Consider the following 27,801-nt stretch of genomic DNA (forward strand, 5'->3'; position numbering starts at 1 on the left):
TGAAGGATAGCAAGTGACTAGTTGTCCCTGTGGAATTGTGTTTTGGAGTGAGAATTCCAAATCTTAGCTTGGTCATCAATCACTGTGTGACCCTGGGCTACAAACGAAATATCTCTGAGTCTCCATTCCCTATAATGAGTCTCCTACTCTGAGCCTCACTCATACAGTGTGGGCAATAATACCTTGAGTTCATACATATAAAACTATCAGAATAGTTTAGTTTATTAGTTTAAGTTATCATTACTTACTATAATTCTACAAAAAATAGGTACTTACTTCTCATTTGGCCTAGAACACATTTCGTGGCTAACTAATTGGCATGAAGGCAGACAAAATATTTCAGAAAATTCTACTGCAAAGTCTATTTCTTTCTATTTAAATCCTTCATTACTTAATGACCACATTCTGATCAGTCATAAACTTTTGCAACCTTGCTCTGGAGGTTATATGAGAGTACTCTTAAATCTGAAGACCCTGGAATTCAGCATAATTTGCACAGTTATAATGTACTAAAATTCTCTATTTTGGTCAATTTCTAATTACTCCTAAACTATAATATCTTTAAGGATAAACTTCAGTCTTAGTTTTCTCTTAACCCAAAACAAATAGTGCTTTGCACATAAATAGTATTCTACACAAGTTTATAAAAACAAATGTATGCATTTATGTTGAATCTGAATTATGGATAGTAATCCCAGAGGTTATTTTTCTGTACATATGAAGATGATATAACTTACATTGTGTTGAAATGAAAATAACTTTTAAAAAACAGTTCTATATACTGAGTAAACTTATAATTAAACACCCAATAATTTAATTTCAATTCATAATTATATATATATATATATATATATATATATATATATATATATATATAATTTTATTCAAAAACAGCATTTAGTAAGTCAATTCACTGATTTTTGACCTATTCCACTAGAATGGAAACAATCCATGGTCATCCAGATAACTATATGATCAAGAAAATATTTGTCTCTGGCATCATCAGTTTATTTTATAATTATAGAAAATATGCTCTAGGGTTTAAATGTAATTAGTTTTCATTATTTTTGCCTAATAATGTTTGTTATAGTAACACTGAAAAAACAACAACAAAAAAATTAGAAATATTTGCATGTTGAAAATTTCTGATAATTGGAATTAAGTGAATTTTTGGAGCTTCCATGTCTTTAAAAAGTCTCAAGATTAGTATCATAAAAACAGCAAAGCAGCAATGCATAAAAGAATTATTAGAAGTCTAATAAAATTATTTGGATCTCCAACTATAGCAACACTGATTAATGACTTATTTTTAATTAATTGAAATTTGTTCCATCATTGTACCGTTTCATTTCGCCTGAGAGGTTTTATAGAAGACTCAGAGCCAAACATATGCTAGTTCAATCGGCAGTAAGGTATACTTACACAATTTTGTTCTTCTTGGCAGGGCAAGTGGGGGCTATTTATTTCTCATTCATTCACTATGATGATAGTTTTCTGCTCAGCTGACTAGTTCAATCGATGAAAACAGTCTTATGCATTAGAATATAAATAAAGTTTACTTTTAAATTCTGAATTCAAGCAAAAAAGAGCCCACAATAAGCTAGTCTTATTGCGGAATCTTTAATTTCCACACGGTATGTGTTTAGCCTCTTTATTTTTCACTCAGATGTATAGTATTTACTCCAGCAGACTTCCCAAGGGCTCTAAAATCCACACAACTATCTTTAGATAGATACTGGAAAAGACCAGGGGGAGATATTTTAGAAATATTAGTTTGGCATCACTCTTATATTGTGCACATTTATGGATTATGTGTCTAAGTCACAGGTCTGCATATGTCCCAAAAAGGGCCAACATAACCTTTAAGACTCCACACCCTACGGTTTTTTAATTTTAACTTAGGTAAATAGTACGGACAGTGGATTGGAGTGGCAGAGACAGCATGTACCCTAATGATATTTATAATTTTAAAAACAGGACTCCCTAAGATTTAAACAAATAAACAAATAAAATCTAAGCTTTTGAGGATTGATGGCACTTGCTTCCACCGTGAGGGTACATAATATCCTTCCATCTTCCAAATAGTTGAAGCTCAGTGCTCTGACTGCAGGTGCTATACATGCTACTATGAGGGCTCCCATCCCATGAGGATGGTTTGAGTGACCTAGTTAGCCACTGGAGAGAAAAGACCTTTCAGAGCCACAGTACAGGGGATCGATGAACTATCCTGAGACTCTCACCTTGACTAAAGGTATGGGACATACTACTCCTACTTCAAAATCAGGCACGTGTTTCGTGTGTGCATTCATAAGGCAGCTCAAGTTAGATTGGGTAGTTTCCTAATTAAAAAATCTTCTATTGTGGACAATAAGTATTTGATAAATAGAAGTTATTTAAAAAGACTGCCTCTAGTCACTTGTCACTTACTCACTTACTATGCCCAAGACCTTAGAGGGAACATAGCATTGTCCACAGAGGTCTTATATTCAATAAAGATAAGTCCATTTCAACATACTTGCCAAAGATCTTAGAAAACTAAAGTTTATTTTCTCAGTAGAATATGGTTACACTGTCCCCAAAATTCTAGATAAATGGAATAACTGAGGGAATGAAAGGAACAATAAGCATGAATAATGAATGTAACTGTAACAAGACGTGGTAAGGGAGGAAAGAACGACGCCAAGTGTGAAAGGAGACTTTAGGGAAACAAAGAGAATGGGAGTGGGGATCAAAAAAGGGGAGACTGACATTCTGTTCTCTGGATAACATGTCTGACTAGGTGGACTGCTGACTAGATGGATTGTTTTCAGAGCCTAACTGAGCAAGGAGGGCAGATTTGAAAGGAGATGGCAGGACAGAGAAAGGATGCAGCAGAAGAGAAGCCTGTAATTTGCCTGATTAGAAAGACAAGATTGTGTGAATTTTCTCAGAGTTAAGTGGGCACAGCAGAAAGGAGCTGAAATTGAGAAATCATGTTATTAAGCCACCCAAGGTTGCCTGCTGTTCAAGACCAGCCTGGAGTTAGGAAGCTGCAAGGTCTCCCACTGGGTGTCCATTTCAAGTTCCCATGCAGATGGGATGCCAGAGCCTCCCAACATCAAATAACTCCAAAATCACCTTGTTTGGACAGGTGCCTTTACCGCCAGTCCATTTCAGCCCTTGAAGCAGTGGCAACGGATGGAGCACTATATGGAAGCAGATGACAGAGATTTGTGTTTTTTTATTTCCCACTCCAACAAACCAGAAAACCATACTCCCATAAGCAAGAAATCACAGTTCCAACATATGGTGTCACTGAATTCTGCAGTCAACTATTGCAGTGTAACAGTAAATGACCAAAAATGTCATTGCTTTAAATAATTATATTTTTTACATTTCTCACAAGGTTGTGGGTACTAACCTGGGAAGAATTTGACTGGGCATATATTCCATTTCAATGGTATTGACAGAGGTTATTTTGTGGTATTCAGCTAGCAAGTGGCTTAGACTAAAGGTGCCATGTTTCACTCATACATCCAGCACACTGGCAGGTATGGATGGGGTGAGGCTGAGCTGCGTGGAGGTGGTCAACCTGACCACCAACATGTGAAGTCTCTAGTATGGTAGCCTTAGTGTAGTCAGTCTCCTTACATGACAGGTCACTGTTCATACAAGGTGGAAGCTTATGCTAGGCTTACCGTTTAGGTCAGAATAAAAAGTAATGAAATCAGCTAAGATGTCGCTAAGGACGAGGAATAGGTGTCTAACTACTCATGTTTGGAAGCAGTTGTTGAAGATAAACAAGACTGTTTGTTATTTGCAACCTACTGAATTGAGATTGAACAGAAAACCTCTCAACAGAAACATGCATAGTTAGCTCTTCCCAGCATTGAGAGGTGAAGCTAGCAAACCAAGTGTTTGTACCAGACGCACAAAGTGAAATAAGAAGGACACAAAATGGAAGATATTCAGAAGGGATTTCCCCAAATCTTTCGAGCCTATGAGTAGACGGACTGGTAAGCAGATACAGTTCTGTTACAAACAACTATGGTGATAGCCACATGTCACCACTCCCACCTTAATCTGTCACCTTAGGAAGTTGTGATAATAACCTCCATTGCCCAGCCACACAAATAACACCAATAATCACTTTCAGTCTAGAGGATTCTCTCTTGGACCAAACAGAAACCAACGCAAGAAATCATTTCTAACAATTCTAGATTCTGAGTGACTCCTTGAAAAACTCTTGTACATTCCATAGTGATAGTCATTGAAAAATGACATTCTCGTGAAAGAAGAAAGAAGGAAGAGGTGTGCTTTCAAAAATGCTCTCTTTCATTTCAGAAAATATTTCAGAATGGATGATTTTATGGTATAATTATTTCCTTGGCCTGGCCTCTGAAACTCCCAATAACATATGAGGGTTTGTGGTGAGGAAGAGAGGCTGGGGCTTTGGTGGATTTTTGAGGTTACCGCATGGAAAGCGTTGAGGTCACACAATAAAGTGCACTACTAGATATTCATGCAATCCTGCAAACAGTGCTCCCTGGCAGCTGTCACAATTTCCCTGGACTTATGCTATGAGGTAAAGGAACAGGTTTCTGAGTTTCCCCAGGAGACCACTCCGCTGTCAGTCCAAAAATGAAAAACACCTCAGCAGGGACTCGTTTAAGAGTGTTAAATCCAAAAGCAGCAGTATAGCATTGATTTCGTCCATGACATACTTACTAACTTTACTCGCAATTATGGAGAAATTATACTGCGCAGTGCTTTCTCTGTCTAGCAATTCATTAGTGGCGATGGTTCCTTCAGTTCCATCTATTGTAAAGTAGCTGTCCCCATCACTCTTCCAATCTATGAAGTACCTGTATATAAAAAGAGTAGATGCAAATGTGCGATGATTACACATTAATCATAATGGCAGTCAGGCTAACTTGACACAGTTCCTTATTTTTTCTCCCTGTAGCTATTACCTACCTTGCAATAAAGAAGAGTGTAAATGACAGCTTCTTTATTGCAAAGTCAGTATGCTCAAGGGGAAACTGGAAATAATGAAAGATTTAGTACTCCTGCTGTTCATATTATTTTAAGGTCTTGACATCTTGAAAGCTCAGCAGAGACTAAATTTCTAAAGCTGACCATGGCTTTCCCTAACCTGCTGAATATTAAAACTTTTCAAGCAGTAAAAGATTCCTTAATGGTGGCTTTGGGAAGCTGGGGGTAGGGGAAGCATCTGAAAACAGCTACAAATAACTTAGGCTAGAAGAGGGGTAGAATCTTTGTTTTCATGGTTAGGAAAAAAAAAATCATATTACGGAAACTGAGGGGACATTTTTTAACTGACGATGTGGTAATTGTACAGAAATATTTCCCTCAAACACATATAAAAAGGCCATTGTTGTTTTATTGCTCTATATATCCAGACACCTTTCAAAAAAATCAGTGACCTTGGCTAATAACGTCTCTTTATCTTCTTTATTAGCTAACCTTCTTGGTAATAACAGATATTGCCTTTTCTCTGTGAAACAGCTGGACTTAAAAAAAATAGAAGAAAATGAATAAAAACACAGAAACTGTATTTATTTAAATGTTTAGGTAATGGTAGAAATAGAGTGATTTATGTAAAATTATTTTCAAACATATATTTTCAATCATAATAATGGACATTTTGAAATGTTACCAAGTACCAGCCATTGTCCCAAATCCTGACACGTGTTTACTTATTGAATCCTCACAAAAGCCCTAAAAAATGAGTATTATTAATCTTCTTATTCACATATGAGAAAACTGAAGCATAGACACATTAAGAAATTTGCCCAAATTCACTTAGATAGAAAGTTTTAGAACCGATATTTGAAACACACTGTCCATGTTTCCCTTATAATTATCATTATATAGTCTTACCAATGTTTTATAAAACATTTTATGTGAAAGGGTTTTATTAATCCAAAGGTATAATGCACCATATATTTGTCACCATTTTTCTGGCCAGGTGAATCAAGGCAAGGCCATTGTAAATAGTGGCTGAAAGCAGATGACGTCATTGTAATCAGCCCATCAAATCCCCAGGCCCAAGAAAGTGATCTATTTGTGCCTCATAGAAAGTAAGTGGAAACATGTATTTCAAAATACCACGTTATTCTTTTGACAAGCTGGTTATGAAACTGGGACCATTTGCATGTCATTTCAGTGCTAAATCAAAGCTACTCTGCCTTGATGGATGAGATTTATAACTCTTAGCATGACAATATTTGTTAGTAACTGAATCTGAACCAGAAGATACTGAGTATTATAGGATCAGGATATGAGCCAGGCTAGTAGGTAATCTGCCTTTGACAATTTTCTTGTTAATTTGAGGGGTGCGAATGCATCGATCTCTTATGATTTCAGTGTTGTATCCTGTCTCATAGGAATGTTCTCAAAAATTAGAAATGCACAATTATGAGGCACATTTGAAAGTCAGGGAGCACAGGGTATAATGAGCTTAATTCTCCCTATTATATAACCTTCTTTTCTGAACAAGAACGTATTTTCTCACAATACCCCTTCCTAACTCCCTTAACAATTGAGCACAAGCCTGATTTAAGAAGAAATTTGCTACAGAATATCCTTAGTTACTATAGCATTTCTGGAAAAATTGTTGGCATAGACTGTTCAATTATACAATTCACCATTTCCTCAGTGCCCACTATGCTCTAGACATGGTGCTAGGTTTGAGGCATACAAAAATAAAACACAACGCTCAATAATAAAGACACTTATATACAGTTGGTAGGACACATATAAACAGATTTCAAAACCTGCTAGAGGAACAAAGAAGATACTATGGGACTGAAAAGAAAGACACCTAATTCAAAACCTATTGGTTCAGGAAGATTCAGGTAAACCTTTCTGCACATAATGTTGGGCTGGTATTTGAGGTTATATAGGAATTATTCAGGAAAAGAGTGAGGCAGACAAAGCAAGGAGAGGAAGAAATGTATTTCAGGAAGGGGTATGAACAGTAGCCAAGTCATGGAGTTTATGTGGGGGACTGACTATAAGTCACTGGAAACTACGGAATAATATCTGAGAGGCATGGTAACATGACAAAAGATAAGTGATTTGTGTCTAGGAGGACCTCCTGAGTTACACTAAGGAGATGGGATATAATCCTTTGGGTAATGAAGGGGTATAACTCGGGTATGAACTAGAGGTTAATAATTTTTAAAGCAAATGGTGGATATATCTGAAGAGGACCTGACTGTAAGCATTTCCTGTGCGCCAGAATCTATCCAAGTGACAGAGAGAGCAACCAGAGCTGTAGAAAAGATTTGATTCCATGGGCTATGAGGAGTACTTGAAAGAACTTGGGATATGCAGGCGGAGAAAGGAAAGGAGAAAGAAGAACATGCTAGCTGTCTTTGATTTGATAAGGATGCTCATGGTACGCAAGTGTCAGATTCACTTGTTATATTTCAGTGGACTGGAGATAGCGACAGGAGAATGGCATCTATGGAACTCATGAAATCAGATAAATATAACAAAGACTTTGGTATCAGAGCTGTACAAGTTCACCGTTTCCTAAAGAAACAGTGAGCACCAGGAGTAATTAAATATTGACCATCCAAATACTTGGTGCAGATGTATTTGAATGAATGTAAGCATGGTTGGAGATTCTGAAGTTATCTACAATGCTGAGTTTGTATTACTGTTTCGTATATAAAACGAAATCCATTTCTCTTAGCATGGGACGTAATGGTTTCCAATCACTGTTTCCTACTAGCACTCTTTTTTTGACTACTACAGACATATTCTACTCCAAGCACTCCAATAAATTGTCACGTTTTAAACATATACTTAATTGGTTTCTAATCTATTTCTAATAATAGATTTATTTATACCATACCATAGCATACCATACCATATTATACCATTCCCCCATTTAAACTGGATAATTCTATAACTTTAGAATATTCACAGAGTTATGTAACAATGTGGTTGGTAGTTTTTAAGAAATGTTTTAAACTTATTAGTTCAGATTTTTTCATTTAGGAGGTAAATTTCCAATTATTTGGAAATTACTCTTGTATAAGATACACATTATGATGGTGTGGTGCCGGGTTCATATATTTATCCTCTGCTTACATTCTTCTGCATTAAATGAATATTTCTAGTGTGATATCCTTTTAATTATTGTTTTAGTACATATTTTCAGTTATTTTTTTGTGTCTGACCTAGGTTTTGCCATATAAATCTTAACTTATGAGATTCTAATTCATATTAATTTAATTCCAATAAAATATAGAAATGTTATCCCTATATAGCTATATTCTATTAAATATATATGTATACATATATTTACATATATAGTTACCCATATTACATCTATATAGCTAAAAGCCATATAAGCTTTGTTTTACTTATTATCTTTTATAATTTCCAGTCTATTAAAGCTGAAAAAATAGAGGAAAGCAAATATTTTCAGAAGAGCTTCAGAATTCTCAATTCTTATGTACGAGTATTATCTATAACCCTGGGAAATTCTCACAGACACTGTTCCAGACACTGGATGAAGGCAGAAGGGTGGTCGTCTTATTTGGGCTCTCCAGGAACTAGCAAACTGGAGCGAGAGTGACTGGGTCCCATATGATCGACCTGTTTTGGGTGGAGCCTAGGCCCTATTATTGGGGTCGGATGGAGGAAGTCAGCTGCCAATCTCCCAACCACACTCACCAGGAATTTATTCTCTGTAACTCTAGAGGTGGAGGGGATGTGAAATGCTAGCATCCTGCCCCTCCTGGTAAGATGTTATAACTGTTGTTGGGAGGTGAGAGGTCAAGAGCCATGTTTTCTCAAGCACACCTGCGTGGGGTGGGTTTTCTATTAAGCTGAGCTGAGATATGAGTGGAAGGAAGGGAGCAGGTCCTGCATCAGTGGCATAGTCTCTTGCTGTTCTCATCATGTTTTAGTAGATTTTCTTCAATAAATCTCTTCTTTTTTTTTCTTTTTTTTTTTTTTCTTTATGCTTTTAGGAAATCTTCCAGAGATGGCAAATAGTTGTTTTTCAAAATATTTATCACCATTTGTTTGCTTCACTAGGAAGTGTGTCATCTGAACTCCCCGCTGCCATTCTTTAAGTGGACCTCCATCAGTTTTTGGAATTTCCTTCTTTATTTCTCATCCATTCCAATTAAACTGTATGCTGTCTTTTAAAGTTTTTATTTATGTGCATCTTTGCAACTCTTTGCAAAGATTTAATGCTACCCAGCATTCAATTTTGTTGTAAATTTTGGCCAATGTAAGACCGTTTAAATACTTTTTGAGCATGTGATTGTCTTTCTCATACAAGGCCCTTTGAGTGACTTGAAGCTAGCTTTATTCATCTTTGGGTTACCAACGGTCTGAGATGTTATTTTGCACATAGCATCTGCTCCTTAAATACTCTATTGAATTCAATGCACAGATCCTATTTTCTCTCCCTATATAATAGTTAAATATTTCTACTTCAAGGCAGCATATTTAGGGCTTTAAGAATGTCTGTTTAGGATAATCATCTCTTTCTGGTTTGCTGACGACTTTCTAAGTTATTGTAGTGAAAATCCTGAGGCCCAGAAAACTCCTCAGTCCCAGACAAAATCAGGACAATCAATCTCCTTACTTCTAGTTAATTACAACTTACAGCATATGTTATAATTTACAAAGTTAATTTAAACAGAAATCTATCTTTGTACAATGAATTACTGTACACACATAGGTCATTTTTAACTGTAATTTCTGATAACAGTTAAAAATTCAAGAATTATATAATGTGTACATAACGTAACTTATATATCTCTTTGCTTGATTTAGTCAGTTCAGTCTAACACTGACATGGAGTTTGAATTCCATAAAGCAACCATCATTGAGATGCAATGAAACACAGCATGAACAACACTGACTATTTGGACAGAGAGAACTAGGGTAATACTTACCTGAAGCAATCGGTTAGTAATGTTCCCCTCTAATGCCTGTACTCTTTGTTTCCTACAAAAATTGGAAAATAATACCTACCTAACAGTGTTATAGTTAGAGTTGTTGTAAAGATGAAATGAGATAAGGCATGTGTGCCTCGGCATAAAATCGTGTGTGTCAATGTGTGTGTATGTGTGTGTATTTTTTAATTCCTTGCTCTTTACACATTATTCATTTTGTTGTATTATTTCCCAGGTTAAAACAAAAACCAACCGAATAACAACAGAAAAACTGGATGCTTAGCTCTGGGAACAAGTTGTGCCATGCACAGCCTTCACCTTTATAATACCTGAGCTACAAAGCTCCCTCACCAACCAATCCCCGAGGTACAAACCACGAGCATAAATGGCCAGGCTCTATTTCACAGTGATGCTTTTGTCTGAGTCTCTTCCACTGTTTTGTGGCATCTAATGTTTACCTCCGTCACCTTGTGAGGTTTGGAACCTCCTTTTCTACAGACGTTATTCTCCCAAAAAGTTGACTACCTTCTTCCAGAGTACTGCTGAAACTCATTTAAACATTTTCTACTGCGCTGAACATCTCCAGCAGTTTCCCAAAGCTGCTCAGACTCCAAGACTGAAGGTCTAGAACTAGGTCCTGGTGTTTTCCTGATGTCTTACCTTGATGTGACTGAGTGATCCCTGTGCACACTACACAATGAATATGAGACAACTACCATTTTCTATTGTGATATTTTGCCCAATATAGCAATTAGATGACATTTACAAAACAAACAAACAAACAAACAAAAGAAACAAACAGAAAAATGATCATCAATGAACTGACAGTGGAACCACTTCTACATTTTCTGCACATTTTCAGAGCACGTAAGACCCAGTTCTAAAATGTCTAGATAATTTCCAGGAGATACATTCTTCCAGAATAAACCATCACCTATTGATTTTGGATTTGTGCCAATCCACATCTAATCTTAGAGTAGAATGGTATTTTAATTGTGACTAATCACAACAGTATAATATGAACTGTCTAATTTGGCCTAACTCACCCAATTTAAAGGAGTAAAACCCCTAAACACATAATTTGAGTTACACTTATTTGGTGAGAAGAGACACGAGATTCAAGTGAAAAACAAACAAACAAAATACAGATAAACTATATATAATGAAACAAATCTATGGTTCATACAAGTATGCACAGTGACTGTTGCTAAGAAACCTGTTTGAACAAATGAATAGAAAAAAAAAATAAAGTATTAATCTATTCTATGCAGGCCAATTGACAGAGTACAATTTTATTACTTTTCTATAAATGAGTTTTCAGAAATGCCTTTAAAAAGTTTTATTCTCTTCATTAGGTAAGCATTTCCTTTAAAATTACTTTTAATTTTCTTGATAACTTTCTCACAGTTAAAGGAAAAGCTTACTTTGACCCTTTCTCAATCTCAAACACATTTTGTAAGAGATACTTGACAGTACAGAGTTACTCTAAAAGTATTACATCTCATTCTTTAAGCAACAAAGATGTAGGAGTAATGTTTCAGGTCACTTAGAAATACTCTTTTGTTCAGGTAATAATAGCTCAAAATATCTTCACTCTTGTCTTCTCTTATTTGGTAATGTTTTCTTTTTATTTGTTTGTTTGCTTTTGTCTTTTGAAAGATAATAAAATGGAAGTAAATTCAGTTCAATTAATTTCTACAAACGTTCTACTGAGAACCTAAGACTCGTACTGCAACATTTAGATTGCAATTGCTTCATCAACAATCACAATTACATGTTTTTCTTAGGAATTCCAATATGTTTCTCAAACTATGCCACATAGAGGTTGTTAATTTCCTATTAATTACTTTTATTTATTTATTTTTCCAAACCCTTCTCCTCATTTTTATTTTCCCCTTAGTAGAATTAAAAGTTTTATCTTAGATAGGTTAGATAGCTTGTCATATGTTTGACGAGAATTTAAAAACTTTAACAAATTATTATGATTTAATTGAGGCATACCTATTCTGTCTTGAATTTTGTGTTTGGCAGTATGTAGTAATAAAATAGACCTCTAAAAAAAGAGAAATGCTAAGTGAGCAAACATGTTTTCAGACCAAGAAAAAATGATTCATACCCCATGTTTCCTCAACTGACATGATTCAAGTTTATTGTTTACTCCAAGGACATGGATGAAAGACAACATTCATGTTGATTCAAAAGCAGTTTTATCTTTTGACAACCCCTCATGGGGATTCATCAGTGTCTACAACTTTAGTGAGTCAGTACCCATTAGAAATAAGACTGGGGATACCACTTTATTTCACATAAAGTAGTACTTGTCAGCCACTATCTCTTGTGACACTGAAAAAAAAAAAAATCAGGCTTGTACCTGAAAGATTTCTCTAAAATGTAGATTTCCTTTATTCCTCACTCTAAGGTTTTGACTCCAAACATTTTCTTGTATTTGGAAGTTTATGAAACTCACCTCTCCTTTATCAGGTGGTATTATTTACTTACAGAGTCTAGATTTTTTCTTTTTTTAAGTATTACAATAAAATCATATTTTGTCAATATTTCGACCTCCTCATGCTTTTATCAGTCCTCAAAAATAGAACATATGGTAAATTTAACCAACTTGGCATGTTCCCTAAGATATCATGTTTCCCTATGTCTCCAAATTCTCGTTTATTGAACTGTAGAGAGTTTCAATCCATATTTATTTACTTTTTTATTATCTGCTTTACAACCTTCAATATTTCTTGCATAACTGTTTATATCCTTGAAAGTACCTGTAAATGCACTCACCAAGCATTTTCCACTTTCACAATTATCAACAGCACGGGTAGGCTCTTCAGGAACAAGACTGATAAAGGATCACAGCTACTAACGTGGCAGATTATTGAGAATGCCCCTACAAACATTAATAATAAGTACAGTTTTCTGGAGTTTAACTGGAAGTGAATCATGTTGTTACATGGACATGTAGAACAACAACTTGAATCCAATGAGTAATTTAGCCAGCATTCAATCTGACATGTAGAGCTCTCTGTAATTGCTATTTGTCTTCCCTTTCCCAAGAGAAATGTGCTTCTCTAGCCTTCTCTCCTGATCACAGACATGTTTCAAGGAGGGATTTATTCTGGCCACTTTGGGGGATGGATTCAATGAATACAAAGAGCAGAGCTTACAGGATCTCAAGACATTTCCTGAGATTTTCCTATATGCTGTGGATGTTTTGAGGCTGCTGCCGAATAGTTGATCCATGTATTTATCATTAATTACTCCATGGCATAAAATCTTATGAGATGCGTGTCTATATATTTTCCCTATGTGAATAGAACAGTGTTTTTGCATTAAAAGCTTGCTCAATGTTTTCTTTGGTCTGCTTCTTCTATACTAAAGTTCAACCCTTTACAGATGTAAGATTCAGGACAAATCACGTGTCTCTCTCTCCCTCTCTCCTCCCCCCACACCCCACTGTGGACATGTAGGATGTGGCAGGGAATTTAAATGTACAGAAGAAGCAGAGTTAAATGAGAACAACTCTCAAAATAAGTTGTAAAGTCAACATTAAGTGAGGAAAAAGGTAAATCCGACATGTTCAGTAGTGCACGTGGAATTTATGGCTTCCAAGGAGCGGGGAGAGAAATTGTTTTCTTACACTTTCTTACTACATTGATTGTTTTATTGACTCACTACCCAGCAGTGTTATGTCAATAAGAGATCTTGGCAAAATCTGGGCTTTGAGAAATTCCATAATTCACCTTCGGAAGGACTGACTCTAACTGCTGCCATCAGCAGACGCGCCGTCACAGTGAGAAAATGAACTGCAAATTGCAAATGGTGAAACCCTTTTTTTCAAAAATTAACTTTGGATGATAGGCAGAAATTCTAGAGTAATTGAACATGTATTAAGTGTCTATTATATTCCAGTCACTGTAGAAGTACCTATTGCTAATCATGACAATCATTCTTTCAGGTTGTATGATTAAATCCCTTTTACAGATGAAAAGTTGAGTTGGGTTCGTTTAGTGACATGGCCAACATCACCCTACTGCTAAACTTTTTGTCTCAGGGATTAATTATATTAGATGTTTTGTGAAAATCCTATGGCTTTCCCACTCCCACTTATATGAAGTCATTACATTTTCAAGCATCACATTTCAAAGTTAAATCATTCATTCAGGTTTGCTCCAGTTTGTTTGTTTGTCTGTTTTGTTGTTCTTAATTTTTTTTTTTTTTTTTTTTTTCTTACCTAACAGCACTACTGCCCACATCGAGGTCTTGTGCCGTGACGGCTCCAATGATGGTCCCAACTGGAGTATCCTCGTAAACCTCCATGGTGTACAGCGGCTTGCTAAACACTGGGGGCTCGTCCACGTCCAGCACGCTGATCCTCACTGTGGCGGTGTCCTTGAAAGGGCCCACGGAGTGAAACCGGTGGTCAAGGTGAAGGTTGGAGGCTTCTACTTTAAAAGTATACGCCTTCTTGGTTTCAAAATCTAATGGCTGTGGTGAGGACAAATGAAAAGTGAGGAGGTACATTCATATTAGAATGTGGCAGAGAAGGTGGGCATTGCTTTAAAACATTTGCAACTGAATACAAAGTGTGTTGGCTTCAATGTGCCAGTTTCCTTTATAACTAATGGGTAAGAGAATGGTTTAAGAAAAAGCATCACCTTGGGGGAAGTGGGGTTATCACTGTCTGAGGGATATAAATGATAAATGTTTAACTATTACATTGTTTTGTACACCTGAAACTAATTTTAAAAAATGTTAAAAAAAATCACCCATTTGTAGAAGATTCTGAGTAACTTATAAAGATAATCGGTTGCATACATTAAAGTGACACATGTATGCACATACAAGGTAGGACTAATTCATTTTATATGCACCGTTGAAACAGCAAAAGACCTTTTAAAGGTAGCATTTCTGCTTTTATGCAATGCTGACATCTAGTGGAACTTGATAGTAATTAAAACACAACAAAATTGAAATTGAATAGTTGAAGATACTCTTTAGATTCTAGTTAAAACTTTCATATAACAAAATATGTTTTTTCTTAGAGTACTTTTCTTATTTTGACTATAATATTATTTTCCATTGAATACTTTTAAATGTCTAGGTCTTTTCACTAAAAAAAAGGACTACATCAGTGTTCTAAAAACATACACAGTGGTAATTATGAAGAGTTTTGTTCTTTTGTTTTCTCAGCATTGAATAAATAATTATTAGGCACTGTAATGCATCATCAGGATATTTTAGCAATGACTATGACTTTGAACATATATGACTAAATAAGGAAAACTGTGAGATATAAAATTTGGAAGTCATCTGTCCATAGAGTCACTGATTCTTATTTTAACTTTACCACTGCTTATCTTCACTTTTATTCTGAATATTTGTTTTATGTTCACAATAACTGAAAATATTATATTCTAGAAATTCGGTGTTGCTGTGGTGTTGTTGTTTTTGTTGTTGTTGTTTGTTTGTTTGTTTGTTTTAATAAATGGAAACTTTAAGGTCAATGGCTCTGACTTCTAATAGTCTATGAGAAATTAAGACAACATGAAGTTAACATTAACAAAAAGATTTTGTAGGACCTTAAAACTTTGTTTTCTAAATTAATTCCCTCTAATAATACTACAACCACTTGCTAATTGCAGTGTCCACACATCTGTTTTTTGCCTCAGTAAACCTGGGGGAAATAACAGAAATATATGTCTCTCTTTCAAGAACAAGATTGTTGTTTTATGTGTTTTTTTCTGAGGATAAAAAAAAAAAATACTGTGAAATATTCAACAACTATGGCAATACCATGTAGTTTATTATAGCAAACAGTAAAACCTCTTGGACTTGACTTTAAGTCTTTTACACAATAATTTTCATTCAGAGGGATCTATATTTATTTTACTTGTAATTATTCCCTCATTTTATCTAGTTTGTCAAGGTTTTAATCATGTTTTTGTCTACTTTGTATTCAGTGCTTTATTTAACTTTTTATATTTTTAGTTACTCACCTCATAGCTATTTACATATAATATTGATTTTCTTCCATTTCTACCTCTTTCCTGTTAGGAATTTTGACGTATCGTTAAGGCAGCAAAAGTAAAGAATATTATGCATAATATGCCATGGTTGATATTACAGGTATTGGTTATATGAAGAGAAATATAATATCTCAAAAGAGTGAGGAGATGATCCTTTGATTCTTTTGTTTTGATTGGCCCACGTCTTGACTACAGTGTTTTGTTAAAGGTATCAAACTCATGAAAAGACAATTGGTTGCCAAAATAGGATAGCAAAACATTATTCAAGAGAAAAATATGAAACTGTTACAAATACAACTGGAAATTTGCAGCCTGGAATGAAGAAAATCAAAGCAAAACAGGACACACATTTTCACATTATAATGGCTACTGTGTTCAGCATCAGGCTTATTCTATTAGTCTCTTAGTAGAATTAACAGCAATTTAAATTATAAAAATGGTAACGTTAGGTTAAAAAAAATACGAAGTCTTTAACAAAATAAACCACTCGAAATTGTGGTAACCTGCATGGTGTTAAGGCCTGGGATACATTCTGAGGACAGAAAGATGCAATGACAAATAAGGTTTGCTCTCTTTCTTTATTCAATACACTTAGAGAATAGTGAGAAACATGCCATCTTGTTTAGTTAATGAGTCGCTTGAAGAAGTACTGAGTTCCCTAGTATTTGAAGTTTTCAAGAGAAATCAGATGTCTTAAGTGATGTTTGAGAGAGATGAATGTATAAGATAGAGGCTATACTAGCTAATCCAAATTAAAGAACATAGAAAAATACACATTTCTGTTTTTGTAAAGTCTTAGTGCTCTATGAATATTAAACAATGTGATTTTCTACCCTAGTGATCTATAACTTTTAATGTTCAACTATGTTGACTTTACCACCTTAAGATCTTTTGCCTAGAAAGCTAACTGAGGTGCACTGACCCATACTTATTCCCTTTTTAGGCCCAGAGTTAACTTTTATCTTAGAATCTAGGAGTTAGTACCAATTGTTCCTCATTCCCCACTCTACTTTCTCCTAGATACTGAAATGCCTCTGATGATCTTTATGATTAGGCACATATTTTTATAGATAAGAACTGAATTTTATTTACCTATTTGATTAAAAGTCCGCAACTATTTGATGGCCTGGACTCTCCACTTTAAAGTCCATTTCAGGCCCAAGAATTCAGAGAGAATTATGAAACATTTTCGACATTTTTTCTTTTTTTTTAGAAGATCAGACAGAGTCTATGCCTTTTTAGAACTCCTGACCTATCACAGCAGGCAGATAGAGTGAGATGAAAGAAGCTTTCTGAAAACTTCCATCCTGCAGTTATCGAAACACTGGGGAAAATTGTAGGAGAAATACCACAATAATATCCTACATGGCCTTACTTCTTCCTGACCCTAGCCCTTAAACCATGCTGCTTTATAAAACTGGATAGTTCAGAAAGAGCAAAGATAATCAATACTAGAGAGAGTCAACAATCTCTCTAGTTGACTTTCTCCAACCCACCTGACTACCCTCCACTTTTTGTAGAGGGAGGGGTGGAGTGGTATCAAGGAATGAAATTCATCTAACTTTACAGTCAACAAAAACTCCCACATTTGAAATACATTTAGAACAAACAGGATTATTTTTGCCATAAAATTAATCATATTCTATGACAGATATCTATTATTACACAAATGAGCTTATTTAGCTTTTACACATACACACACAAAATAAAACCTTTGTGGCATTGCTTGGGATCTATTCAATTTTACAAACTTTTTTAGAAAAGTGAGAAAATGACTGATTAAAGATAATTCAGTTGAGTAACTCCTTGCTCCTAAGGGTGTTTCAATAAAGGAAAGTTAGAACAGAATTTTCAGAAAACAGTTGACATTGTAGGGAGATGTACATTTAATTAAAAAAAAAAAAAAAAAAAAAGAAAGTAGAAGAAAAAGAATCCATAGCTATGGAGAAATGGAATATGATCTATTTAATTGTTCTTCTACATATAAAAGGAGGAATTGGCAAGTTATCACTTTTTTTGCATCTATGAAAGTTCAGACAATGAAGTTGCATATATATGGTGGGAAGCTTGCAAACCTAATTGTCGGAGGTCGTACGTTTTTAGCCACTTTCTCTGCTGTTATTTTGCTGAGGTCCAGGACATGAAAAAGTATATAAAATCTTAAATGCCAAATGATTTTCTAATGCTAAAGAAGTATAAATAAAAAATGTTATATGTAAACAATAATATAAATGGAGCCACTTCAAAATGGAGTCAGAACTGCCATCCCAGAGGAACTGTGTTGCAAGTTTTATTCCTCAAATAACTGCAAAGTTAACAGGAAAGCAGACATTATGACTACCGGACTGGAAATTAAAGACATTCTTTGAATTAACATCACTGTGTGAACATATATACACTTACAGAATTTGTTTCCTTCTATTTATGTAATTATCCCCCTTCCTTTTTAAACACCCCTTGTCTTCACCTCCAAATTGAACACTACTTGGGTTTCTGCCTAAATCAGTGCTTCCTGAATTCTTTGGATCCCAAATAAATGCCTATTGCCTTTAGGCATCTCACTTTGTGTTGCCATGTATTTTTAAGTTAACATACCAAATACAAAACGATAACTCCCTGACCTCTTCCAGAACTCATCATGCTTCTAGTTAATACTGAGTGGAAATGCATGGTTATAGTTATATATTGAGGAATTTGAAAAACAAAAGCTTTGCTAGACAGAATTCCAAGATATCTCCAAGATTCCTGCCCCCAGTGACCTGTACTTTTCTATAATTCCCTTTCCTTGAGTGTGTGAGTGGCCTGTCAATTGAATGGGGTATTTCCCTATGGATTTGCTGTTTTATGGGAAAGTAAGTTATGAAAATATTATTGAGATTCTTACTCACTCTATGTTAAGTTAACTGAAAGGGAGACTTTACTTGAAGGGTCTGATCTAATCATGTGAGGCTTTAAAAGAAAGAGGCACTAGAGATGATTTCCTCCTGGCTTTGAGGAGGAAACTTGTGAATATAGAAGACCACTTAGCAAGTGTTTAACGGGTGCATGTAGGAAATGAGATTGTGTCTTGACCAACAGCTATCAAAAAAATAGGGCCCTCCATCAGAAAGCCACAAATAAATGAATTCTGCCAACAAGTAATCTTGGAAACACTCTTAAAGCTTCAGATCTGATTGCAGCCCAGGTTGGCACCTAGATTTGAACCTGAGAGACCCTGAGTACAAGACCAAGTTCTACCTTCTCCGACTGACAATGCTGTGCTTTCATCCATCTTTACCTTCTACACTTCTGTATTGCTTTAATTTTTATGAAGAATGTGTATTATTTTCACCAACACAGTAAAGTCATTACTCCTAACCAATTGCATTCTTTAGTAATTAAGGCTTTATTCTCTTAATAATATAATAGTAGATCTTAATGATCAATGCAAAGACAATTTATCCATAAATCTAAATAACCAAAGCCGTAGATTTAGATAAAATAGACTAGCTGCTTTAAAGATAAGCAGTTAGAGAATAGATTTATGCCAGACTGAACCAGGATAGAAAGACACTGGCACCAAGCTCTTATAAAGTAGGTTTATAATACCAGGCTGAACTACAAAGATAGGACTTCAGTTCAAGCATCATTTTAGAGGGTATAAGCTTCACAAAACCTAGTTTTATGATCAATATAATAGTCACTTATTTGTTGGTGGCACTTTCCCATTCCATAAGAAATTATTCTAAAACTCTACTACTGCTCAAGTTACATATTAAGTCAATCATATATGATATCTGCACCTACTTCTTTAATTTATTTATTCTAAATCCACATAAACTGAATCAAATATTGATTAAGTTTTACTGTGTGTCATGGTAGGTGTTGAGGATAAAGAGGTTAACAAATTAATTCCGTTTTATCATGGACCTTATACTATAAAAATGGAAAGCCACAACAAAAAAATAAGTAAATACATTATTTTCAGTTGTACCATTTATGAGGAAAACAGAATAATGGGACAGAAAGACATAAGGGGACAGACATTACATAAAGCGGGCAGGAAATGCATCTCTGAGAGGTAATACTGGAACTGACGTGAGAAGAACCAGGTGTGTGGAAGTCAGAGGAAAATGAGCCTGAGAGAGGTCAACAAGGGCAAAATTCCTGTGGCAATTTATTTTTCCTTTCAATAAATATTTCTTGAATATCTTACCATGTTCTAGACATTATTATAGATGTCGAAACTAGACAAAGAGACAAAAATCACCACCTGCATGGAGCTTGCTGTCTTCTGGGAATTGATGGACAATAGTACATAAATAAGCAAAATATATAGCATGTTGTGTGATGATAAGTGCTATGGAAAAAATAAAACTTGGAAGACAGATGTTTGCTATGTGTGACAGGGTAAATGTGAGAGAACGTATATGTCTGTTTATGTGAGAGCTATGGGAGAATCTATGCACATTTCATCATCATTGGGGAAGGAATTCAACTCAGCATTTTACTAAAAAAATAGTCAAGTCATTATTTGATGGATAAAAATTGTTACATTATCAGGTGAAAATGCCCATACAACAAGGGGAAAGCGAGCCATGTGGCCATTTTTAAAACCAGGGTATTAGTTTTGACAAATCTCAACAGTATTTCAGTTTTAAAGTGAAAAAATACAAATAAAAATACAACAGAATTACCAGAGAAAAACTGTAAGAATATTAAAAAGATGAAACATACATTTCATATAACTTACCTCCAAAAAAATGTTACAGAACTATTGATTTAAAATCCATTTAACTTTTCTGTGGGTGAGTTATACACTTCAGTTTTATGCAGCACTGTACATTTTTGATAGTTTCAATAAATCAATTTAAGAATCATGGGTATTATGAGTATTTATACTTGTATTTTGCAACAATAATTTTTGGTACAAGTTCCATAATTTGTACCAAAGATAAAACAAAACAAAAAGGTGTTAGAAGAACTCATTTCTTAAAAATGAGAAAATATTTTATCAACAATTATACATGTTGAAGCAAAATATATGATTTATATGCACATAAATCATGATAATATGGGGTGGCTGATTCTTTACAGCTTTCCCGAATGACCTCTCTCACATTTTACTTCTAATATATATCATTCTTCACAACAGTTGAAGGTCGATGTTTTTCCAACATGTACTATAATTTACTACAAGAGGTGTGATTTTGAAAAATTTACCTTTGTTCTCTGATCTTCATAGTTCCGATTTCTATAATCAGTAAAAACTATTTTCTAAGTATTTTAGAAAACATGTTGAGCTTTATATAGCATATGAAGATTAAGAGAAATAATGCATAAGAACCTAAAATAGTAAACTGCCATGAAATAGTTTTTTTAGTCCACAAAATTTTGAAAACCCTATATATTTCAGCATTTTCTTTATCACAACAACACAGATATAGTAATGGCAAAGTATAGTAGGAAGAAGCAGATGTGTTTAAAATATGATCATCGTAAATATCATAGGTGCTTTGACAGAAGTGCTAACATTTAGGGACTAAAGGTAGGCATGATCAGCCTCATGGATTCAAGGAAGTCTGGTGAGAAGCACAGGAGAGGGTATGTTCAAGAATAAGAAATAATTAATGAAGATACTCATGTGGGGAAGTATCTTCTACGCAAAAGGAATGTTTGGTAGAAATTGCAATAAATTTGGTGTAGTGCTCAAGTAGCATGTGCATGTGTGTTCGTGTGTCCGTGTGTGTGTGTGTGTGTGTGTGTGTGTGTGTGCGCGCTCCAGAGTGGTCATACAAAAATATGCTGTTTTTTTTATTTCTCTTTATCTTACTAGTTGTGGGAACCAGCAACAGATTTAAGCATGAAAGTAAGATAAATAGATTTAAGTTTCAACCATTACTCATAAGGAAAAGTCAAGTTGGATGAAGATGAGGTATAGAGCTCGAGAATAGCCATGGCAGTGGTGGAAAGGAGTAATGAGGGCTGTACAATAACCCATAAGGGAAATATTAACCCTCATTTAGGAGAAATAAGTCCTGGGCTTCTCATTCTATTTGGCAAGGAGAGGTCAACGGCAATGGAAACATCATAAGAAAAAGCCTGTATTTCTCGTTTAAGGAACTGGAGAGGCCTTAATATAGGAAGGAGAAAATATGAGAAGGCACACTTTTGTTGGGAGAAGAGAGAAATTTAGCTTTAGATATTCTGAATTTGAAAAGGCTCAGGAACACAAACACATAGAAATGTCTACAAGGCAGCACACAACATGCATTGGTTATGTTAATTTGGTGACTAATTTAGTGTTGAGACTGTTTAAGGACGTTAGGTAGATGTTGAAAAAAAAGAAAAAAATCTCTATAAAAACAGGAACCTATTATTTGCAGAAATAAACAAAGAACATCACTTCTTTTTAAAATTATACATGTCAGACTGACTAAAACTAGTATTATTTTAAATTTAATAAACTAAGAAGTATGATTGACCTCATAAAGAAGGTATTCCAAATTTTATTTTCATTTTGTTCAAGAGTTATTCAAAAATTAACCACATGATGGTGCTATGCTACCAAATCATATGAGCTCGCTCCCTTACTGTTTGAAGACTACAAAAAGGAAATGAGTTTTAGTGACTAACAGAACACAAGTACAATATAAATGTCCGATGGGACCAGTTGAAAGCTTAGCCTATTTATTAAAGAGTTCTGGTAAAGAATAATGCATTTTATCTATTATGTGCTTAAGAATAAAGAAAATAATTCTGCTTTGGATTCAATGTGCCCACAGCTACATTTATTTGAAATGAAATAATATTTCCAAGTAACATCACATTTTTTAAAATTCCAAAAAAAATATATTTGTTTTTAAATAAATAGGAAACAACTTCAGCATTCTATATTTTAACCATGGTATCATTACTTATTAGTTGCTAGTGGATACTTTTGTAGTATAGAACTGTTTGAAAATGTATGCAGGATATTAAGTTGTTCTTTTGCATAATTAATTGTTCATACATTACTTAATTGCTTAAATTTCTCAATCATTAATAAGAAAACCACAGTGCTTCTATAAATATTTATGTATTTTAGTCTTTGAATATTTTTAATTCATGTAATTTTATATTTATTCCTATATCCAATAAATATATATTTATTCTCATTTATCCAGTAGGAAAAAAAACACACAAAACTGGCTAAAAATAAAATTAATTTAGCTTTTAACTTAAGAATAACATTGCAGAATTTAACACACCTATACTCTTATTTTAAATTTAGCCATTTCATCATTTTTAGATGGCATGAAAATTGTAAAAACTTTAAATTAATTAGCCCAATTTTGTAAGTGTTTTTATTGTTACAATACTTGATAATATATAGGGCACTTTTTATTTCTTTATACTTCACTCAGTGAAATACAGAGTATAGAGTAATAATAGGTTTTTGTTCTGTTTTTTTTTAACCAATATCGTGTGCCTTGGAGAGATTTATAAAGTTTCATAATGTTATTCTGAATTGAAAGTGACACAGTGAAATGGTATTCTGTCACAGTGCTCATAAACTGAATCCAAGTTAAGGTTAAAAAATAAAGTTAAAAAATTGCATTCTTTTTATTCATCTTATATAAACCAGACCATCATTTTTATCTACTTAGACACTCCCTATATATTGAAAGAGGAGAGAGGGGGAAATAGTAATGAAAAAGCAAGTAATGATTTTGGAGATAAAACAATAATGAGAATATGTGCTTCAGAGGACTTTAAGCATTTTAACTTATTTTAAGTAAGTTTAAAAAAGGAAAACTTTGAAAACAAAGAATATGCTCTAATATTAGCCGTAGTATTAAAAAAAAAAAAAACGATGTTTAAAAAACAACTAAATATTCAAATGTATGATAGGTATTTTGGGATTTTCTAAATTCATTTGGTATTCTTAAGAACTTAATTTCTATATGAATTTGGTTTTACATCAAGTTATTTACTATGATATGCTGAGATATTGAAGGGAAATTTTTCAAAAAAACAATTTTAAGATCATTATGAAACTGAAACACTGCTATTGATGTTTAAATACATACATACATATTTATTATTATAATACATCCAGTTCTTCCAGAATGCCTAATGATCACTTCAAGATACAGTTTTCACTAAAAAAACATAAAAATAAAACATGAACATAAAGAAGTGCAAGCCAGCAGGTACATGTAAAGATGCTCAACACCTCTAACTATCAAGGACATGCAAATCAGAACCACAATGAGATATTACCTCACACCTCTTAGAATGGCTATCATCAACAAGACAAGAAATAAAAAGTGTTGGCAAGGATATGGAGAAAATGGAACCCTTGGGCACTGTGGATGGGACAGTACATTGATGTAGTAACTATGGAAAATAGTATGGGGTTTCCTCAAAAGATTGAAAATAGAACTACCATATGATCCAGCAATTCAATTTCTGAGTATTTATTAAAAAAACAAAAACAAATAAGCAAAAATACTAACTGGAAAACATATATGCACCTCCATCTTCATTGCAGTATTATTTAGAATAGCCAAGATATGGAAACAATCTAAGTGTCCATCAGCAGATGAATGGATAAAGAAAATATTTATCACAATATTATTCAGCCATAAAAAAAAGATGAATGAAATCTTGCCATTTGCATCAACATGGATTGAGGGTATTACACTATACTAAGTGAAATAAATCAGAGAAAACAAATACTTCATAGTATCACTTATATGGGGAATTAAAAAAAAAAAGCTTATATTTGAAAGTTGTTAAGAGAGTAAATCTTAAAAATTCTCATCACAAGAAAAAAATGTGTAACTATGTATGATGATGAACATTAACTGGGCTTACTGTGATGATCATTTCACAATACATACTAATATCAAATAATTGTGACGTACACCTGAAGCTAATATAATGTTGTATGAATTGTACATCATTTTTTAAGTGCATTTGTTTAAATTAATTTTGAATTTTTCATGGGCTGTGTTGAACTGAATATTTTCTAATTATTTTATTTTAATGAAATCATACTGCCATGTTTAATCAAGTCATACATCTATGTGCATATGTGTACAGCACACATTCACTCAATACAATGTATTTACTAGATGTGTAGAGAGGTATGCAGGAAGGTAGGTAGGGTATAGGAAAATTTTAAATTTTGTTTCAAAAATATTATTGTTTAAAGATTATAGATGTAGTCTGTAGTTTGAAATTTTATTTTCCAAAAGAACAATACTTTAGCAAGTAGGGGTTGCCTCTGGTGGTTCCTTATTTAGAGATTAAAACAAATTACAACTCTAAAACCAAATCTATCACATTTAAATGCTTGGTATAAATGTTCTGATGATCAGAATATTTATAACAATCTTTTTTGGCTGTTTCTTTAAAATCTAGGCGGAATCTCATAATTTCTCACAATCTGCACGTCACTATAAAGATCATGGTCCTTATTTCCATCATTGGAAATTGGTTTCCTGAACTATTTCTAGTCTCTTAACTGGTCTATTTCTAGTTTCACTTCTTAGTCATTATTCTCCTCAGAACAGCCAGAGTACCCTGGCTTGACAAGGGTTAAAACAATTTAGATCTAAACCCACGGTGGTCTTCCCACATCATGACGTAATTCAAGTCCTTGGCATGGCCTCCATGATGGGCAAACTCTTCCTCTCTATCTTTGATCTCATCTCCAGCTACAGATATAGTCATTCACTGCACTCAGCCCCGCTGGCTTCCTTGCCCAGGACGCTCCCATCTCAGAGATTTTACAATTGCTGCTCAATCTTTCTGGAACACATCATTCAGACACCACATGGCTCATCTTTTGCTTGCTTCAGGTCTCTGCTATAATTCTAACAGAAGAGTCTTTTCTGACCACCACACTGTAAGACAGCCACTACCCGCCACATGATGTGTTATTCCTTCACCCTATTTATGTTTTTCAAAGTTGAATTTAATACTGCTGACAGTGCTTTCAAATTATTTTATCATTCTCATTTCTTCCACTCCTCCAGTAATAGAGCTTGCCTACATTAGGATTTTTACACTGATGTCAACATTCTCAAACAATTTTTGAATTAGATATTTATATTCTCAAAAAAGACATATAAGGGGCAAAACAAAGCTTAGTTGCGTTAGCATTTACCTCTAGATCTTACTTTTACATTAACTTATTTCATCTAAGTTTCATCTAAGTTCATCTGGAAAAATATGAAATAAAAATCAATTAAATATTGGTAACATTTTTTTAAGATTTAATTGAACAAATAGGCCTAATTATTTCAACATAAAATATGTACTTGTTGAATAACAGAATAAAAGTGACTGCTGGAGTGAATATTTCATAGTCACCTGCTCTTTTTTATTTAAAATATTGCTAATTGAAGGAAAATTAAAATTGTTGTCATTTTCAAGTTTTTGTTTTTCAGTTCTTTAATAATTATTGGGTAGCCAACTGTCTAAAAACTTATCTATGTACCTTTTTCAATTTGATGACTCCTTCTTGTGTATCCTCATCTGTCACGATGTCAAACAAATTTCCCCCATCTCCTGGGACAATATTGTATTCAATTTCTGCATTTTGTCCAAAATCAGGATCCACAGCTCGGATTCTTCCAATAGCTGAGCCAATAGGAGAAGATTCAGGAACTTTCAGATGGAAGATGCCTGATGAGACATATATAATTTGTGTTGACAGTGGAGTTAGTAAAGTATATAGTAAGATTACCAGGGTGGAAAAATATAGTCTATAGAAAAAAATCAAATTTAAAACAAGTGTGAAAAATTGAAAGGCAATATGCTGTCAAGTTAGGGATATGATTGAGTAATAGATACTTTTCTGAATTTTAATTGGGCACTACAAACAGAAGTGAATGTTAAATTAAAATTACTACGGGGGTATATTTTATATACTAATAGCATCAAAGTGTACTTAACATCAATGGGAAGGTGGGAATACCCATGAAATTTAATGGTAGTAATACAATAGAATGCAGGATATAAGACACAGGTAAAGAAAGACAGATAAAGAGATAGATAGATAGATAGATAGATAGATAGATAGATAGATAGATAGATAGATATAGATAGATACGAAGACAGGTAGAGACAGATGATAAATATTTATAGAAAATTAAGGTTATGTTTTGTAACATATATAAATATAAAAAATATATAATAATATAAATATAAAAATGGATGGAATATTTACTCAATTAGAATAAATAATTAAACTAAAAATAAAGTGTAAAATGATTATATGTACAGGTAACCAAAGTTTTAATCCATTATGGACTTAAGTGCAGCACATTATAGAGTAATATTCAATTTATGTTTAGTAAATTTTTACTTTGTACCCTGCTATGTACTTTTACACACTTTCAAAATTAGGATGTAAAGTCCTATTTCCCGTTTTGTTTTTTTAGCATTAAAAACAGAAAAAAAGTGAAATGTTTATTTTTTTGACACCAGGTGGAGCACTGACATTACTATGAATTTCATACTAAGAAAAACCTAAAAAATCCCTATCTTTATGAAATATATCAGAATCATAAAAAGTTATAACATCCCAGAAAAATATATATACTGTTTAAGAGTTTTCAAAATTTTGTAATGTATACCACAAAAAAAGATACAGCACAGCTATTTTACTGACATCTAATCAAAGCAAATATTAATGGATAAAAATTTGTCTGTTAATTCAAAATAAGGAAAGGGAGAGAATGGAAGGACAAAAAAATAAAATAAAATACAAGTTTACTTTTTGATATTGACTTTTCAGTCTAAATGACTATTAATGGATTCTGTATTGCACTTGCCATGTGTAAAGCAACAAAGGTAAATAA

General features: G+C 33.8%; 1 protein-coding gene across 5 annotated transcripts in view; it reads right to left on the reverse strand.

The window, feature by feature from the left end:
- Positions 1–27,801, reverse strand: part of CDH12 (cadherin 12) — an 887,545-nt gene that overhangs the window by 21,486 nt on the left and 838,258 nt on the right. For all 5 annotated transcript variants that reach the window (XM_074329053.2, XM_088796454.1, XM_074329054.2 and 2 more), the window contains 3 exons: positions 26,436–26,623; positions 14,170–14,423; positions 4,708–4,844 (listed from right to left, as the gene is read on the reverse strand). In XM_074329053.2, the coding sequence (XP_074185154.1) occupies positions 4,708–4,844; positions 14,170–14,423; positions 26,436–26,623 (579 nt within the window). The remainder of the gene's footprint in view (positions 1–4,707; positions 4,845–14,169; positions 14,424–26,435; positions 26,624–27,801) is intronic.

The sequence above is a fragment of the Rhinolophus sinicus genome, chromosome 3, assembly GCF_057876585.1.
Source record: "Rhinolophus sinicus isolate RSI-liver-muscle chromosome 3, RSI-T2T, whole genome shotgun sequence".
NCBI classification, from domain to species: domain Eukaryota; kingdom Metazoa; phylum Chordata; class Mammalia; order Chiroptera; family Rhinolophidae; genus Rhinolophus; species Rhinolophus sinicus.